The 18,773-nt window shown below is 37.3% G+C and overlaps 1 protein-coding gene across 1 annotated transcript in view; it reads right to left on the bottom strand.

The window, feature by feature from the left end:
• The window catches only part of SCFD2 (sec1 family domain containing 2), a 186,540-nt gene that overhangs the window by 140,438 nt on the left and 27,329 nt on the right, over positions 1-18,773 (bottom strand). The window contains exon 3 of the mRNA XM_056490506.1: positions 16,260-16,387. Coding sequence (XP_056346481.1) covers positions 16,260-16,387 — 128 coding nt within the window. The remainder of the gene's footprint in view (positions 1-16,259; positions 16,388-18,773) is intronic.

Genomic DNA, 18,773 nt, shown 5'->3' with positions numbered 1-18,773 from the left:
GAAAGACATGAGGGTGTCCTGATGCTAAGTGGTTCATAGCTTACAGCACAGATCATTTCAGTCAGAATTTTTCCAAAAAGGAAAAATCTTGTAAAACGGCCACTGTGTTTCTTCTCTGTGTTTGGTTATATCATCACTTAACAAGGCTCCCCATCTGCCTTCATCCTTTCAGTATCATATAAATGGCAAATAAATGATCCCAACAGTGAATAAATGTTGAAAGCTCTTCCTCTTATTTTCAGTGATACCAAAGGCAGTCTTTGGAAGAGCATTTGGATTTGGGAAAGCTGCTAAACAAAGCGAAAACACACAGGCTCTTTATGTGAATTTTAATGGAGAGCATCAAACCAAGAAGTCAGCAAATTAACACACAAATCAAGCTGACACCACTCAGGCCAGAGGGCTGACAAAAGGCTTCCACAGTTAGCCCACATAGGCTAAAACAGCAACCACGGCCATGTGTGTTTTTAGACTAAACACTGGAGCTTTCAGTCTTGTTTTATTTCTTTTAAAGCTGTGTCAGGCAGATTTACATGGTGATTTGAAAATGTCAGTCCATGATGCCTTGCAGCATACCTTTGATAATGACTGCATTATTACCCAGAGCAGTCCTGATATATTGTAGCATATTCAAAATCTGATAACTTGCTTCAATTGAGAAAACATGCAGTTGCCAGTCCTTCCCTCATACAATTCAGAAAAATAGGAGGGCTTTCAAGACTTCTGATTTCAATTAAAAAAAAAAAAAATCAAGAGTTTTGTTCCATATTGTTCCTTGTGAAAGTGAATCCAGATGCAGCACAATTTGAGATCCATTCAGCACCGTTTTAGATAAACAATCAAATTCTTTCCCACCCTCAGAATACCACCAAAAGAAAGTCCAACATATATGTAAGTCTAAGGAAAATCCTGACCTTACAAGTCATTAACAAAACTTATACTGGCATTAAGGAGTGATATTTACAATACCCATAGAACCACTCATATCCAGGGTTTGAGAGTTCCAGCCAACTTCTACACAAAAATCTCCCTGGACAGCTGATAAATATAGTTCCAGTATTCTACTATTCCAGTAGCTGAGGAAAGGAATTTGGGAAAGTAATTGGTGGTAATCAGCAATTAAATGACTTTTCCTGAGGCCTAAATCCTCATCATCTTCCCTGCTGCTTGCTCACAGAGGGAGATATCAGCACAACAGACTAATGTTAATCTAATTTCAACCCTACCAGCCTTAGGATTTTTAAAGTCCCTCTGTTGTTTCAAGTAATTTCATTGCAGTGTGGCAGATAGGTCCTAAGAAATAAAGAGGAGATCTATTTCAACCACATCATGTCTCAACTTTCATTTTGTTCTCTTAAAGAATATTTTGAGGTCCACAGGCAGAACATGGCAACTACTGGCAAGAAGATTTTAGTGCAGGCATCTTGTCCTGCTCTCTTCTTCCTGCCCCATGACAGTCATACACTGCTCCAAACTCTAGATCCATGCACAGGCAGAAGTCTTTGTGAGCATCAAAGTCTGACTTGTGAGAAATCCATTATGTTGACAAAGCACTTGAGAATTTTTAAATTCCTGGATGTGGAAAGAAATAGCTTAACTTCAACCACTGTTAGGGGATTTAAAAATACTGGTAACCTTTTTGCACAAATGCTGGGGATTCCATATTGTCTAAGATATAACCTTTGCCATTAACAGTTAGCAAGCAGAATGTGTGAAACAGGTACATTTGTCCCAAACTTTGTAAACTACACTAAATTCCAACACAGGACTTGAAAATATGACATCTACTGAAAGCAATATTAAAACAAAATAAAAACCAGCCACACACACACATAAAAACAACTACAAACCTCAATAACACCACCACCACAAATCACCCCAACACTTTGAAGCCTCATGCCTCTTCATAAGTATAAAAAGAGAGGATAGAATCAGTAAGTAGTCACTGGGAAGTAACACAGTGAAACCCGAAAGTTAACAGAATATAGGAGGATTGGGAGCAGGGAAGAAAAACAGACTGATGATATGTGGGTACTAATTCAGCCAAAAAACAATGAATGGCTATTTTGGCACAATTAACATATTTGTGCACTAAATAAATAATCTTGGGAAATAGAAGGAAATAGTAGTGTAGGGAATGACACTGGATATTACAGAAGTAACAGAAACATGACAGACTAGTCACCAATCTCACTACTGAGGGACCTGTCCCATCCAAGAAACACTGAGCATCAGTGTGATGAAGCAACACTGTGTTTTAGTACTCTGATAAATGGAAGATAAAAAGTAAGACATAACAGAGACTAGACCAGCCTAGGAAAAGAGAAAACTTACATTTGTGTCAAAGAAATGGTGAATTAGCTACCTTATTTAGCTGATGTCAAGAGTGTGAAAAGCTTTAGGACAAAAAAAATCTTATATCACACCTAAAAATGTGAGAAAATGCAAAGAGTGTTTACCAAAGAACATCGTGTCAAACTGATATGCAACCAATTAATGAATTAATTACAATGCACAAGGATTTTACATAGCATTAATTGTGCCATAACCATATTTAAATGGGAAAAGACTAAAATTACAAGAATTGTAGGATACCTAAGAAACATCCAAAAACAGATGGCAGATGGTAATATGCAATAGAGAAGTACTAGCATATAAAAAGAAAAGGTAAAATAAGAGTGCTCTTCTGTGTGCTTGTACATATCTATAGTACAAATTTTGGTAATAAATGGTGCCAAAACAGGTGCTGTCAGAAGCTTGTGGAACATCATTAATATGGAGAAAGAGCAGCCAACAGAGCTGGATTGCTTTGAGTATTGGAAAAATGTGGGATGAAATTTAAGAGTATAAAAATGATGTATTTTGAGGCTAGAGTAAGAGCTGTAAATGTGGATTTAAAACGTGGAAATGACAGAAGAAGGAAATAATGTCTAGGCTTCTTCATTGTAAAAGAGCAGATACAATTCCTTTCAAGTGACAAAGCCTCTCCCTCCAGGAGCACTCTGTGCAGCTCAAATCACTCCCATTCCTGGAAGTTGAACTCAAAAGTGTGATGCATGCACAGAGAGATTACTATATAATTAGGATGATGGAGAAATAAAGTTAGGAAAGCAAGACAGAAGTGTCTGGCTTATATGGGCTCCCTACACCAGCTGAAAAAAAAGAAGCCTTTTTGAATGCATAAAAAACATTTACATGAAAGTTCAATACTGGTACTACAACCAATGGGGATAAATAATACATAAATATATTTACACAAGACATTAAGAAACATCACTGTCAGTCTTTCAGTAGTGGAGGCAAGAGTGGAGGCCAACAAATGTAAGGTGAGGTTTGATGAGTGTCTAATGAGCAGCTGCATAAATGTTCACAAGAATTAATTCAATACAAATGGCCCCCATCAATCCTTTATTCCTATAATAATTAATTTGTCAACATATTGGTTGAATTCCACCTCCAACTTTCTAGAATTTACAGCAGATCCCAAAAGAACTGCAGATCGGTTTTGCCTACTTTTCAACTGCAGAAGGTGTTGCTAGGTTTTGGTTTTGTTCTTTTAATAATTAATTGAATAAATTGTTGCTAAATATGAAAATAGCAGCACTGAATATCAACATTTTCAATGTTTTACCATACAAATATACACAGTTCATAATACATGTACAAATGATGACATGCACAATTAGTCTGAAGGGAAGAAGTATTTCTGTTATTGGCAAAGTAGATCACTCAAAATAGACATACTGTGGCAGAAATTACCAGCAACTCATATTAAAGGTCTGACAAAAATCTGGGGTTTAGCAGTAAGAGTAGACTGAGCGGAACAAAAAGACTTTCACCCTAACAGTTAAACAAAATTCAACTGGACAAACCACATCTGTAGATAAGACACAATTTACCAGTATGACTTTTTTTCCATTTGAAATTAATGCTTTAGTCTATGTAGTGCAATGCAGGCATTGCTTCAAGAATATAATTATTTTTCAAGATACATGTACTGGTAGAAGCAATTTTTCAAAATTCATAATCCAAAAGCGCTATCCCATAAAAATTTATGGATGAACAAGGTGTCTAAAGAGCAAAGGTCAGACTTATCAATGCACTGTTCCAAATATCCAGGCCTCATTTTTTTCATATAACACTTAGTTAATTATCTCCATAGGGACAAGGAAACAAGTTAAGAAGAAAGTACAGCGACCAACTGAGTAAATCAGTGGATGCTTTTCCAAGACTGCAGGAACCGCCAAATAACATGCAGCTTTTAACTTTGCTCAGTTTTGTGCAAGAACAGAGATTCACTGGCTGGAATCTATTTGCTGAGGTCCATTTTCCACTTGAAAGAACCAAGAATAAGAAACAATCTTGGCACGCTTATGTTCACAGATGAGATTTTTCAAGTCAGTAGAGGGCTGAAGAAATCCAGATAAATTGTTTTCCTTGTCCACAGTCTAAGCAACATAGACCTATCTCTTCCAGTAGCAATGCTGGATACTTGTGAGGAATGTAGAAAGTGCTTGTACTCCACAAAGCCAACTGGGAAACTGTGCTGCTAAGGGAGCTGGATATTTGACAAACTGAGTGAGAGCAATTTAGCAGGACAGATGATGCCCTTTACATCTCCTTGTTAGTGTAATTTCCAGATGTTGTTATTAACTCAAAATTCTTGGGAAGCTTCAATAACAATCTTTAACAAGTGCCAGGAAAATAATTTAATCTCAACTTTTGTTTAGCTTACTTCAAAAGTTATCTGGCCCTTAAACTGTTAATAAAGAAACAAAGAACATCAGCTAATCCCTAGTTCTTTGGAGAGAAGGAAAGTAGGCCAGTATGAGATGCTGTTTGGCTGGCTTCTCCAGAATAAGGCTCTGGACCTGAAGAGCTCTAAACTTACAGCAGACTGAAAGCAGATGTCTCAGGCTTATTTTTAACAGCACATGCTCATCTCCCACAAAGGAGCCCATCTGTTCTGGGGCCTCTCCCTTTTTGTGGCAGAAACACCAGTACCCAGATAACTCCATAGTCACAAATATAAGTACAAATAGCAAGTCCCCACTAGATCAATGCTAGGATAAATCCCTTCTGGGAATCTGAGCAGTCCCTGAAGTACACCCCAAAGTATGCAGCCTCCTGCTGCCTATCCCCACAGCACTGTGCCATCAGGGAAGAGCTGTGACCGGCCCTTACTGACCCCCATTCCTCCTGCCACCTTAACACCATCTGCAGAGCACAGGAAATGGATGTCAGCTGCTCTTGCCTGCCTGTCATTGGCTTTCTAGTACATCTCAAGACCTTAAGGGAGGCAGAGCGTGCCACATCTCACATCTGAAGGTGTTTATTGCAGTGGCTTTCATGGAACCACAGACAACATCTAACCCAACTTGGCTTAAGTCCCATCAGCTGCAGCATTGAGTTAGTTATCCCAAAAGCAGTTTATTCTCTATCACTAGATGTGTATGTTTTTATCCTTGTTTTAACAGTGTTCTTATAAAGACCGATTATATTCGCATAAGTGCCATATGCTGTTTTAGCTTTCTTTCCTAATAAGCCTTAATCTTTTACTACAAAATGGAAACCGTTCTTAAATATCAGTTCCATTGACTAATCTTTTGAAATTTTTTTTACATGCCTTAAAACAAATAAAAGCTAATCAATTAGCTTTTTGTCAATTAGGGACAAATATAACTTAAGCACTCTAATATAATCATCAAGATTTTCAGTTCTAAGCACCTAAATCCAGATGCCTAAATAGGACCCTAGTTTTGATTTATGACTCCTAGACCATCTACAGTTTCATGTTTTCAAATACATCCTGAAGGCTTTGACAAATATATGGATTAGCTGTTTCAACATGAACTGGTAATTTTTTTCTTTTATGTCCTTCAGAACGTTGTTTTTAAAAGTTCTGGCCCTTCAAATGATTGTTTCCTTCTTTGTGGATTCTACCTTTCAGTTTTCCCTCTTATGATTAAGTCAGTATGCACAAAAAAGTAACAATCATCTCTAGCCAGGGTCACTCTCTGATTGCCCTCCCAAATATTAAATCAAATTTTTAAAAAAGAAGGACTGTTTGAATAAACAGGTGAAATCGCATCTTCCACAATTAAGCTTCCCAGCGGTTGTCATAATATAAAACTTGTCATTTAATACTGGCATACCAGAGTTTACCAAATACTCCTCAAAATCCTGAGTAAATATGCATAGAGGTTGGATTTTATTACTTAGTTTTTACCACTTCCACCAAGTTAATAAATACAGAGTACTAAGCTGGCTCCCAAACGGAGTGTCTCCAGCCCTTAAAACCCAGTAACCCTTGGAAACAGTAATTCACTGTGACTGCAAAAGGACTTGAAATCTACACATTTGGCTGAATTATCTCCAGAACACTTTAAACTTCTCACAGAAATGAATCAACTTGTTTGTCTTAAAAATAACATTCCCAAAGGAATGTCAGGTGGCTTGTGTATGTCCTCATTTACCCTACGACATATGTTCTCAGACACTGAAACACTTCATTGTGTTCTCGGCACACTGCCCCAGAGAGAAGGAGGTCATTGTTCTTCTTTGGTACACTATTCACAGGACTTATTATTTCTCTTATGATTTCTGGAAGACTTCTGCAGCTGAGAATATCCTAACATTCATTTTGGGTGGTAAGCAATTAAATAGGGATGGAAAATGTGATGATGAATGAGTATGTACAAATGTAATTCACCACGTCTCTTGTGTAAGAAGTCATCCTTCACCAGACTGAGGCTACACAATTACACTTTGGAAAAAAAGCTTTGGGTAACCCACACAGTTGTAATGAATTGCCATGTTCCACCTCAAATTTTACACCTACAGACATTGCAAACACACCAGCATGCATTTTATCTTTGGTTTAAATCCTTTGGCACAGGCTCCTCTCAGTGACACTCTGCTCCTTTACTTCTACATTACTTTCAGCCACTTTAAGTTTGTTAAACTTGTTTTGTTTTAACATAAGCAAATTCTAAAGTCCTTTCTGTGGTCATCAGACACACAAAGTACATTACTTAGTGCTGATACCCACAACAGTGTTCCACCAAAGTGCAGGTGCCATGTGTTCCCACTGCAAGCTAGAATTAGCATCTCCCAACCCACACTCATCAACTCTTCCTTGATGTAAAACACAGTCCTTGTGGCTGATGTACTCTATAAAATGAAGATATCACAGCACACATAACAGCAAGTTCTATCTTATTTTCAATTTTGCTTCCCCACAGATATAAAGAACAGCAATTGCTGTGAATTTCATTTTCCACACTTGAAGTATTTTATTTTTCATCCAGATACAAAAAGGCTTAAGGGACCTGCTCCTGTATTCTTAGTCACATCTTGATTATCACAAATGGATAGTCTACTGTAGAGTGGCTTTTTTTTTTAAAAAAAAACAACTTCAAATTCAAAAATCAAAGTATTTACTTTCAAGACTGAGATGATAAAATAAAACTCATTATTAGCAAAAAATAAAGAAAGCTTAATGAGTAAAAAATCCTTGGTGTTTACAAAAAAAAACCCCACCAAATAAATTTCAGCAGAGAACAGAAGATAGTAATACAATTATATTTTTTCAGGAAGTTGCATCAGCATTCATAACTGATACTTTAAAAAATTATGTGTATGTGTGTATAGATACTTCTTTTCTTTTTAATCAGCTTATTTCTAGAGAGAAAGACTTTTGATCTAGCTTTATCAGAACTGATCCACGGGTACTTAAAAACCAGAAGATGCATTTCAACCTTTTCTGGTTGGATTGGTATAAAAGTTGTTTGTTTAGAGATGCCAGAAACTAACTTGCTACCACTACAGATTCCAGAAAATGAACAAGTAAAGTTAGTTGTGAAACCCCTCAAAACAATACCAGTTACCAGTATATGTGCAAGTAAATGCTATTTAAGTTTTTAAGCCTTTAACTCAAAATCATTTTCTCTTGACGTAAACAATACAAAAAATTAGTAACAATGACGATTTGCACTAAACCTTTGTTTCAAAACTCCAAAAATGTTTAACTACACATCAATGTTTACTCCTAACTACTGTGAACATCATTGAAATTGCCTAGAGAAAGACTGTATTAACACAGGCTTTTCCTTATACTTTTATTAAGACAAAAAGACTCCATACTGAAGCTTATATAAGCTTTGCAGTATGATATTAGGAAATGATACAAATAATGAAATTACATATTTAAAAGAACTTCTGAAGAGCAACACTTGTGTTTATTTTTAAATTTTAAAGAATTATCTTCAATTCTAATCACAACCAGACACAGAAGGAGTCTTGACCCCATGTTTATATTTCGATGTTTTTGTTTATTTTCTACAAAAAAAGCTGATCTAAAAATAATGAAAAATTAAAACTTTATTAAAAAAAAAAATCCAGGCACATAGAAAGACTAATGTCACCCCACTCTCCTCTTAAAAGTAACAGTAAGGTTTGCCAAATAGTCCTGCACCCATGTGCCAACTACAATTTAATCAAAGAAAACATACTATCAATATATTTTTCTTTTTCCCATGACTGCACAGGGTTCTGTATTTCACTTCCATCTGCTAACTGTTTCAGAGTAGTGAAGTGCAAAGTAGATGAGGTATGAGACAAATATGATAGACTTTACAATTTTATTTGGGCTTGAACCATTACTCATCTTACACCACAAGAAACTACTTAGCATGCAGTACATTATTCATAGGACACTGAGAAACAATTGAGACACAAATACCTTTACTGATACTTTGAAAAATAACTTAACCTAAGAACTGTTATTTTTACAAGAATATGAAGTCACAGAAATAGAAATAAAGTAAAAAAAAAAAAAAATAAACAAGACCTTAGGGTAAAACGTAGTATTTGGTACTTCAGAACAAGCTAAAATTTTTCTTTAAACTTAAATCAAGAATGAGTACTCCCAATATTACACTTCTTTTTTAAGGTAAATTCACACAATCTATAATTAAGTAGTCATTAAACAATCAAACAAAAAAACCATAACTCAAACAACCCACAACACTCAAAACAAATTTGAAGAACACTTGTTCTGCTAAACAAGAACACCTAAAAGCCATTTACAGTCACCTGCAGGGAATACCTTCCTAAAATATTGAGGGAGAAATTTTGCCTCCAAACAACTTCTTGCAAAGAGAGGCTACAGAATGGTCCCAAAGATTTTTTTTTTTTTTTAAATTTCAATACTATTCTGGGTAGTTGCAGTTTTGGACTGAAACATCTCTGCTTACCTATTCTGCTTAAAATTTATTTTTTTTTTTATGAATGCACTTCACATTATCAATCTCAGTCTCCTTCTATAAACATAGCATGCCTACTTGAAGAATAGGGCAGGACTTATCTCCCGGGTCTCTTCTAAACTCATTCTCAAAAGTTGTGGCTGTTGTTGCAATAGCAGTAGCCAGTGGGATTGCACATTCCAAAACATTCTTTTCACCTCTACAATTCAGATGAGGATTTGGTACTCCAAGCTACTGGCAGGCAGAGAGAAGTGGTTGTAAATCTCTATTTAGTACTTGAGAGGCAGCATCTGGAATATGAAGTTTTGGGCTCCACAGTACAAGACACACTAGAGTAGGTTCACAGAAGGGTCACTACAATGATACAGGCTAGAGAAAATGATGCACAAATACAGGTTAAGAGAGATGTGTTTGCTTAATCCCAAAATATGATAACAGTGAGGGGTGCTACTGTCTTCATGGATTTGATGAGTGATCACAGGGAAGACAGAATCAGACAACTTGGAGGTGCAGAGTGAGAAGACAAGAAGCCATGGTCACACACTGCAGCATGTGAAAAATCAAACTCTACAGAAAGAACATTTTCTCCACAAAAGCGGTTAAGACTGGTGCAAGGAAGCCAGACAGGCTGTGGAATTCAGTAGCCAGCACTCAACCCACCACATTAACATTCAAAATCCAGCTGAACAAGGCACAATGTATCTAGTCTAACTCTTAAGCTGCCCTTGATTTGAGTAGGAGGTTGGACTCCATGAACTCCAGAGATCCCTTCCAACTCAAGACTATTCTACAGTTCATCTGTATTTGTTGATATCTCTCATTCTGTGCTATGATGGAAGTAGTTATAAAAAAGGGCAAAATTCCTGCCAGAGCTTTTCAATCAACTTTATATCATGTAATTCTTCCTTTGGGATGCACTTGATAAGAAAGGAAAGCTGTGCTCTCAAAATGAGCTTTCTGCCACTGCCTTATCTTCTTGTTTACCACCAAGCTTCTGCCACACAGTTGCCTCCACACCAACAGCTTTTTCCAAGCCCAGTAAGAACTCAACTCAATCTTCAACCTGCACAGGATTCACACCAAGAGCATAAATACTTGCTCCTCATAAATCACATGATTCTTTCAACTACAGGAACCTATGTGTGCTACTCAGAAAATAAAAAGGATGGATAAATTGCAAAATATGCATAGGGACATCTCATGTCTCACTTCACATAGATCCAGTTATTTTGAGGCGTGCTTGTTTTTTCTCTTGAGTAACTGTTTTAAGCTCTCAAGGATGCTACTCTGAGTATCAGCAGGTGAGACTGAAAAGAAAATGAACAGGCACAACATCCAGCTTGAAAGAAGTATAATGATTAGTACAAAGATGACTCCTCAGATGGTGATGCTTCTAGACAATGCTACATGCTGATGCAGTGTCACTAATGAAAACCAAACTTCCGCTCATGAATATCTCTCAGTCTCAGCTACTTTGTCATATCTCCTGAGAAACAGAAAACTTAGTTGGTAGGAATATGAATACCCTTCATCTTTTCTGTTACATAAGGAGATTAGGTGAATAGTTTAGTTGTTTAAGAACACCAGCAGAAGGCTACATTCTCTCTGCACATGTAGAGCTTGGAACATTTCTGTCCTAAACTGGCAAACCCAGATGACTATCAGAAGATGGGATCTATTTAGTTAGTTAGGTGAACCCTCAGCAGGGTTGAAGCCCTGAACTTCAGCCTGTTTTAACACTGCAAAGTGAAATAGCCATAATATCAATGTCTTTCTACAGTTCTCAGTATGGTAAATACTGTTCAGAAACCACCTTCATCAACAGTTACCAGGGAAAGCCTACCCCACGATGCTCAAAGTGCATTCCCCTGGGAATGCAAAGGCCTATACAGAAGCCTCCCAAGTAGGAATATTTCCATATTTTACAGAAACACTTCAAAGTCTTCAAAGACATTTAGCACACTGAGAAGCAAAAAGCTTTCCTGCCTCCGGGGGTGAATGATGCAACGAAACATCTGCTATATTGACCATCACTGAGGTTGGGAACATTTGCTTCAGGTCAAGATTATGTTTTTAGCTGCACAGGGAGAAATCAGGAACTCACTATTGCAATAGGATGGATAAAAAAATCCACTTGGCTAGAAAGTCCCACACTGCAGGACTCCTGTTACTTTTAAAAAGACAAAGAGCAGACTAATTTAACTTAAGAACTACATGTTCAGGATCCAGGCTGCACAATGGAAGGAATTCAGGTCTGAGAAAAGCAGCATTCCCTCTTCTTGGAAAAATGCCCTGAGAAGATCAGGAAGCCCTTGAAGGAGCACTGTGAGACCCACTTTTAGACATTTGGGACACCTCAGGCTAAGCCAGGCTTAACTCAGTTGAGTTAACTTACTTCATGAGGAAGTAAGTTAACTTACTTACTTCATGAAGCCACTTACTTCATGAGGCTGCCTGAAGGAGAACTTCGGCTGCTGCATAACTGATTCTGCTGTTACTCTCCCAAAGGATTTGGAGACCAGATAAACAAGCATCAGAGAAACTTAATAAGCATCCCAAGAACCAGTCTACAATATGATGTCTTCTCCACAAAATAAGAGGTCTCCAAAGAGGTGTCTCCAAATCCAGCTGTTATCCAGACACCTATCACATACTCAGAGACATGCTGCAGAATGGATTCAAATATCCCACAGACCACACTGCACCCTGCAATGATGATCTTCCTTCTACTCCCTTGTACGGACCTCAGACTCAGACTGGTGTCGTCTCACTCCTTGTCTCCATCACAATATTGTCCTAATGGTTGGTCAGGGTAGATTTAAATACCTGAGATCAGATTTGTTTTATCAAGAAAGAGATACATATATATATATATACTTACCTACCTTATTAGTTCATATTAGTTCATTATCTTGGCTGGTAGCTTATATCCTTAAAATTTCAGAAATTTATGGTATAGAATATTCTTATATTGGTTTCATAAAGAACAAATAGCATGTTGCAGTCCAATGCAACTCTTAGTAAAAAAAAATAATGCACATTTAATATGCTTTATTTTTTCAGATAAAGTATTGATCTACTGTATCAATTCTGTCCATTTTAATCTATTGCTCTAAACTCAAAATATTATTTTGTATTGTCCCACTAGAATATCAGCATCTTCCTATTTCTAGCAAGCAAATAAGAGTTCAATTCAACCCATACAAACCACCCCATTTGAAAAAGTTACAGCACTGTTTTTACTTCACAAAGACTAAGACTTCGCTAATTTTATAGTGAGCTTGGTTTTCAAAACTGTATTTGTACAATTCAAATGGAAAGAAACCAAATGGCTTTTCTCCCTCTAACAAGGGCTTGTGTAACAGCCCACTGCACTTTGTTTCTGTTACTAGACCAGTGTCTCGACTTTCATCAGTCTCCATGCCAGTAAAAAGACACAATAAAGGAATTCAGACTTAGTCAAGGTTTACTGTGCTCTTTTCAAATGGAAGAGTTGCTAAAGCCACAAAAGAACACTTGTAGCAAAGTTTTTACCACTGCTAAATACTATGCTAATAGTAAAGCTTTCAAGGAGAGAGTCAGGAGCCCATGCTCAGAGGATGAATAAGATATGCATCAGACCTATGAAGAATGGAGCAGGAAATTCAGGAATGGAAAAAGCAGCAATCTCTCTGCTGCTCCAGAGCAGTTTCATTACAGTCACTCACTAAGCAGTGGGCAGAAGTAATCCCTTTCCAGTATTTACAACTTCACGTAAATTTAGCACAATGCTATAAATCTTATCCAAAAGTTAGTAAGACAATCTTGTCTTCCAAGATCTTTTCAAAAGGATATTTAATTCTTTAAATAAAATACATTTTAAATGTCCAGATTTTTATTATGCCAAAATAAATTACACCTATGTATTTGCACCTACACAATACGATATCTGACCAGAATTTGGCAAGTATTTACCAGCATCCATCTACATAACATATGAATATGTACATAACACACGAATGCAAATACCTCAGAGGAAAGATGTATTTCTTAAAAAGTGTTGTTTGTTGGCTTTTGGGTTTTTTGAAGTGTGTGTGTGTGTGTGCATAGATTGACATGCAATATTTTAATGCCTCTTTATTTAAATGGCATCTAGAAAAGGACAGCTTCACCTATTTACATGCAAACAAGTATTTCAGACATCCCCACTACCACTTCCCTGGATACAATTAAAACAGTGAATATGCAACTCAAGAACACCTGAAAGCAGAGCTCAAATCTACCCAGCTCAAAAAAATGTAACCATAATTGTTGTATCCTTTATTTCTCTTTTTTCTCCTTCATCAGATCTCCTCCCCTCTCTTCCTGCTGATCTAAATGGAAAAAGATGGACCTCCCAGTGACCTGCAGACATCTGGAGGTGCTGGAGAGAAGATGTGTCTCCTTCTACAATTTTCCTACTTCTCCTTCCTTTTCAGGAGGAGGAAGACACATTCAGAAGGTATCAGAAAGCAAAAGGTTGAGCTGTGTGTCCTCCCAGAACTGTCATTGCTCCCGCCACATACAGCCAGGCAGAGAAAGAGGAAAGCTGAGCACCAGGAACATCCCTTGCAGGGGAAACATGGGCAGCCTTTCGAAGACCAGAAAACAACAGAATTTATTTTCCTTTCACTGAAAATACAGAAACAGGATGGGATTGAGTTTCCCATCACTGCACAGGGCTCCCATGCTGCCAGTGTCACAAGTGATGCAGTTTTTCAGGCAGGTGGCCACTGCAGGAGGGCTCAGCTACACCAAATGGAATTCAAAGCTTTGCTTTCAAATGTAATTTACTCCTTATTTCCAGGGGACAAAAAAAAGCAAAAAAGAAGTAGTAAGGAAAAGTCTTACCATCTGACACAGCTGGTCTTAGTAAAGAGAGTAAGAGGAAACTTTCATGCTAGAAAATCTCTGACATTTAATATCAGGGCCATAGAAAACTCAGAAAGTACCCTAAGTGTTGAGAAAAACAATGTGCAATCCACTGAGGTTTTCCAATACAGGCAGAACCTGAGATAAAATCATAACTCAAGTTTAAGCACAGAGCCCAGTGAAAGCATTTCCCTTCTCTCCAGCCAGAGTTGCCTCATATCACAGCTGCAGTGGTAGAAGCCTTTCATAAAAACAGCAATCAGGACCAGAACAGACCAATATAGTTTCTTGCTTCTCAGCAAATGCAGCAATTGATAAACAGCACAATTTCCAGCTTCCCTACAGAGAAGTAAGGTGTCCTGTAGCATGGTGAGCAACCAGTGAATGCTATATAAGATGTCCAGTTTAAGAAGTCATTAACAAATATGTGTCAGCACAATATGACATCTGGGTGTGAGTTTCAAGTTTTCTGCATTTCTGCTCAATAGGAAATGTTTTATTTTGGTGACTGTAGTGCCCCCCTCTTTGTTTCTGATATTACCCCTGTTTATCATTTACAAGAGTGCCTCAAACTTGACTTCACCCTTTGAATTTTGACTACAAAGTAAAAAACTGATTATGATTCTAGTGCAAGATAAATATACAATCTGCAGAAGAACAAAATTCAATGAATATTACTTTATATGATATTTCAACAACAAAAAAACCCAGAAATTTGTTTCACCATCAACTCATACTGTTTCCATTTAGCACTGCATCAGGCCCATGTATGCAAGACATTCAGTAAGTGTCAGCCACTGTGATTAAAAACTAGGTTACTACAGCCATTTACTGGATACCACAGGGAGGGGACAGAGGAAAGGGTGGCTAATCTAATTCACACAAAAGAGCAAAGGTCACAGATGGATCATTACCTCTTAAAGACAAGAAGCAATTACTTTTATAACAAAGATTAATTTCAACATTAATAATAATTACTTTTACAGTGCATGTCACAGAAAAATAGTCAGGGCTTCTTAACATTATTATGGTCAATACACGCATAGTAAAAACTTAAACAAGATTTTACTGTTTACTGAACCTTTCCTCCTTCAGACAAATTTGTAATACTCTTTTCTGAGCTACTCCTTTTCCATTTCTTTAAAACAGCTCACAACATTACTGTTGCAGAAATCCAGTATTTCTGATTAATAATCTATTAAATGCATGCTCTAGGCATTTGTAAAGACCATACAATATCTTACATGTTATAGTAGTAAAGAATTCATGAGTTAGATGTAAATCTAATTCTACAATATCTTGGCAGTTTACTCTGGAGTCACAGATAAAAGTCTGTTACACTTATTCCATGAGGATCTTTCTCTCTTGATGAAAAATTCAGCTAGAAGTAGACCTAAGAGTATACACAATACAAAAAATATTGCTGTATAGAGGCAGTATCAGTTTTTATATGCCTAATATATCAATTTCCGCATTGTACTGAGTATGGTAGATGGTGAGATAGAGGTTCCAAAAGAGCTGTTGAAAGCCATTGTGTCTTAATCTGTTTCTCTAATATTTTGAAAAACTGAGGTTTAAAGTGTGTCCAGACATAGTTTTCAGCTTAAACTCCCTTAAGCCAGGCAGCCTTACTTGACATAAGCCTCATTACCTATGTAATGTAAATACTACCTATATAATGTCATCATATGCAAGAGCTGTACAACTTCCAGTTGCTATTTACAGTGTCTGCCTTCAGGACACAACTTTTTTAGAAAAAAAATTTTCATGCTCTGTAAAATAAAGACAAGTAGCATTGCTAACCATTTACATGCCTTTTAAACCCTCCTTCTAGAACTCCAATGCTCCTTCTAGAACTCCAATGCTTCTTCATGGTTCTCAATCTTTTCAAGGTAGTTCTTTTTAATTTTTTTAAAATTTTCTCTCACTTATATACCAGAAAGATCCTATGGTAGTCATGCAGGTCACCTGAAACCTGTTGACAAGAATGGGGATGAACCAAGAATGGGTAGGTTTTGCCCAAGAGGGTTATGTGGAAAAAGAGAAGCTGACATCATCTTTCACATTATCACTATGTAAGGGAGACTATGCCACATTACTCACCCATGCTCATTTTAATAGGTAAATTTTCTCTGCTTGCAGCCTCCACAAGGTGTCTCCTGGCCTCCATCACAGCTTCCTTTTGTTTGAGGTTCATGAAGGACTCCCATAGAGCTTTGGCAGCTGGATCACTGTAAGAAAATGACACAGTTACATAAACATTGCTTGAATAATGGAGTAAATTTAAGACAACATTTATGTTTTGAGATGAATGCTTCTACTTACTAATCTCTCAGGTGGGCAGGATATAAGCAAAATTAAAGGGATATAAACAGTTGATTATTCTTAGCAGAAAACTTGCTACAGTTTTACAAAAAAGCTAGAATTTTTTGCTACCAATTATAAAGCATCAGAATTCACATATAATAAATAAGCATGTCATTCTAAGAGTAATCACTGCTGTTCAACAATGAGAATGGCAGGAACAGTCCAAATTCCTTCAGTAAGTAAAAAGCCATGAAAAGGATGGGTTCTAACTTCCCCCATGGGAGTTTATATCTCAGCGCTGGTACTTCCAATGCTGAAGGCTGTTGCTATAATTTTGATGAACTACTGTCACTTTGAGTTTCATGGATTCTTTGTATGTGAAATTAATAATCCATAGCAGAAATTAACAGTCCTTACGATTTCTGTAATTACAGATTTCCTTTTTGTTGTTGCTGCTGCTAAACTTTAATTAGGCATTTGTGTAGCTCATTTGCACTCAGTTCCCTGTCAGTCTTCTCTTTGCTCCAGGACACTGCATTTGTTGCTAGTGTGAATGAATTCAGTGTTCTCTCAGTGGCAGGGGAGGATAAGGTAGGAAAATCCCTTGCTCGGGGCTAAAGTCATGCATTGGGATTAATTTTGTTGATTTTGTTTAATCTACTTTTTGTTTTAAAGGAAAAGCTTCCCTCTGTTTTTTCCTCAGGAGACATTAACTCCTAAAGACATTTTGATGTCATTTACAACATGCCAAAACAAGCTTTGTTTCGTGGAAATAGAAATCCCTAATAATTCATTTGATATCCATTCCAGAGCAGCTGTTCTTATGCTCTGCTGCAACAGCAGGACTGTTAACAAATCTGTGCTGTCTCCCAAACCAGGTAAGAGGATCACCAAGCCCCATTTCTGACATCCAAGCAACCTACATCCTCTGTCAAAGCCTGGTGGGTTGAAGGCCTGTGGGAAGAAGCTTGAGTTACCCTTCTTCTGAGCTAATCACAAATGAACAGGAAGTGCAAATTTCACCCTACTGCCATGGTTTAAAGAAAAAAAATCAGATGACCTAACACCGTCTTTCCATTTCACTTTCAGACAGTGCAATTCAACCTCCTTCTAAAAACAGATGCAGGAGGCAGCACCTCCCAAAAGCAGTTGGGGCACCTGCAGCAGCTCCCTCTACTCCATGACCAAGTGCAATCTGAGCACTGATGCTGTGACTTTTCATGGGCAGCAGCTCCAAGGAGATTCCTCACAAGAAAAACAACAGTGATATGTAAAATACAGTAGTGCAAGAAATGAGAGACTTCCAAAGCAACCAGATGCTTGAATACAATAAAAAAATTTCTTTATGGAAAGAGTTGTCAAGCATCGGATAGGCTCCCCAGGGAAGTGGTGGAGTCACATACCTGGAAGTGTCCAAAAATGAATAGATCTGGCACTTTGTGATATGGTTTAGTGGGCATGGGAGTACTCAGTCAAAGGTTGGACTTGATGATCTTGGAGGTCTTTTAATAGCTCTGATTCTGTGATCCTCAGGTAAGCTATTTTTATACATTATCTACTCAATCTACTCCCCACCCAACACCACTTGTAAATGCACAGTATTGATCCGGTTCACATTCACAGTGTATGTTTCACTGTCATTTACAACTGTGCCTGAGGTTTGGATTTTGTAAGTCTACTGCACTGCCTGATAATTAATCCCTTCCTGAACAAACAGTTCCAATACCAAATCTATAGAGATCAGGAATTGGACCTGAAACAGCATGAAGCTAGGTTTAAAAATACTTTTTTTCCCTACTTGGAAGTAAAAGAAGTCAAGCTTCTGTTTCAGATCTTTAACCTATTCTTATTCTCACAATTCTCTTCATCACCATAAATATAAGCACACAGTCTCACACAAACAAGATACCAGGAGCTAAGCCTTTCAAACAAAGGAAAAGAAGCAACATAAGGAAGCTAAAATAAGAGCCTAGCAGATTTTGCACAGGTTTTTGTAGTCTCATCTTCCCTCACTACTATACTTAGGTACTTAGAAAAGATACTTAGCAAACAGTAAAATGTGGAAAACTCATCCTAAAAACATCTACAGAAGTCAATAAAAGAGTGCATGTGATAAGGTTACACCATTTTTCCATAATCCTTGCTTGCTGCTCTCCCTCCCTTTTCACGCCATGTATGTCACTTTAGACAACAGTCTTTGAAAGTATTGTATCATTGTACCAGAAATCCCTGTTTAAGCTGGTACTTCTACTTGTTAATAAACTATAATACTGCTCCAAAATAACAGACCTATTATTTTAAACTAAACAA

The sequence above is a fragment of the Oenanthe melanoleuca genome, chromosome 4 (genome assembly GCF_029582105.1).
Source record: "Oenanthe melanoleuca isolate GR-GAL-2019-014 chromosome 4, OMel1.0, whole genome shotgun sequence".
Classification (NCBI taxonomy): Eukaryota; Metazoa; Chordata; class Aves; order Passeriformes; family Muscicapidae; genus Oenanthe; species Oenanthe melanoleuca.
Note: the sequence above shows the minus strand (reverse complement) of the source record. Positions and strands in the feature narration are given on the sequence as shown.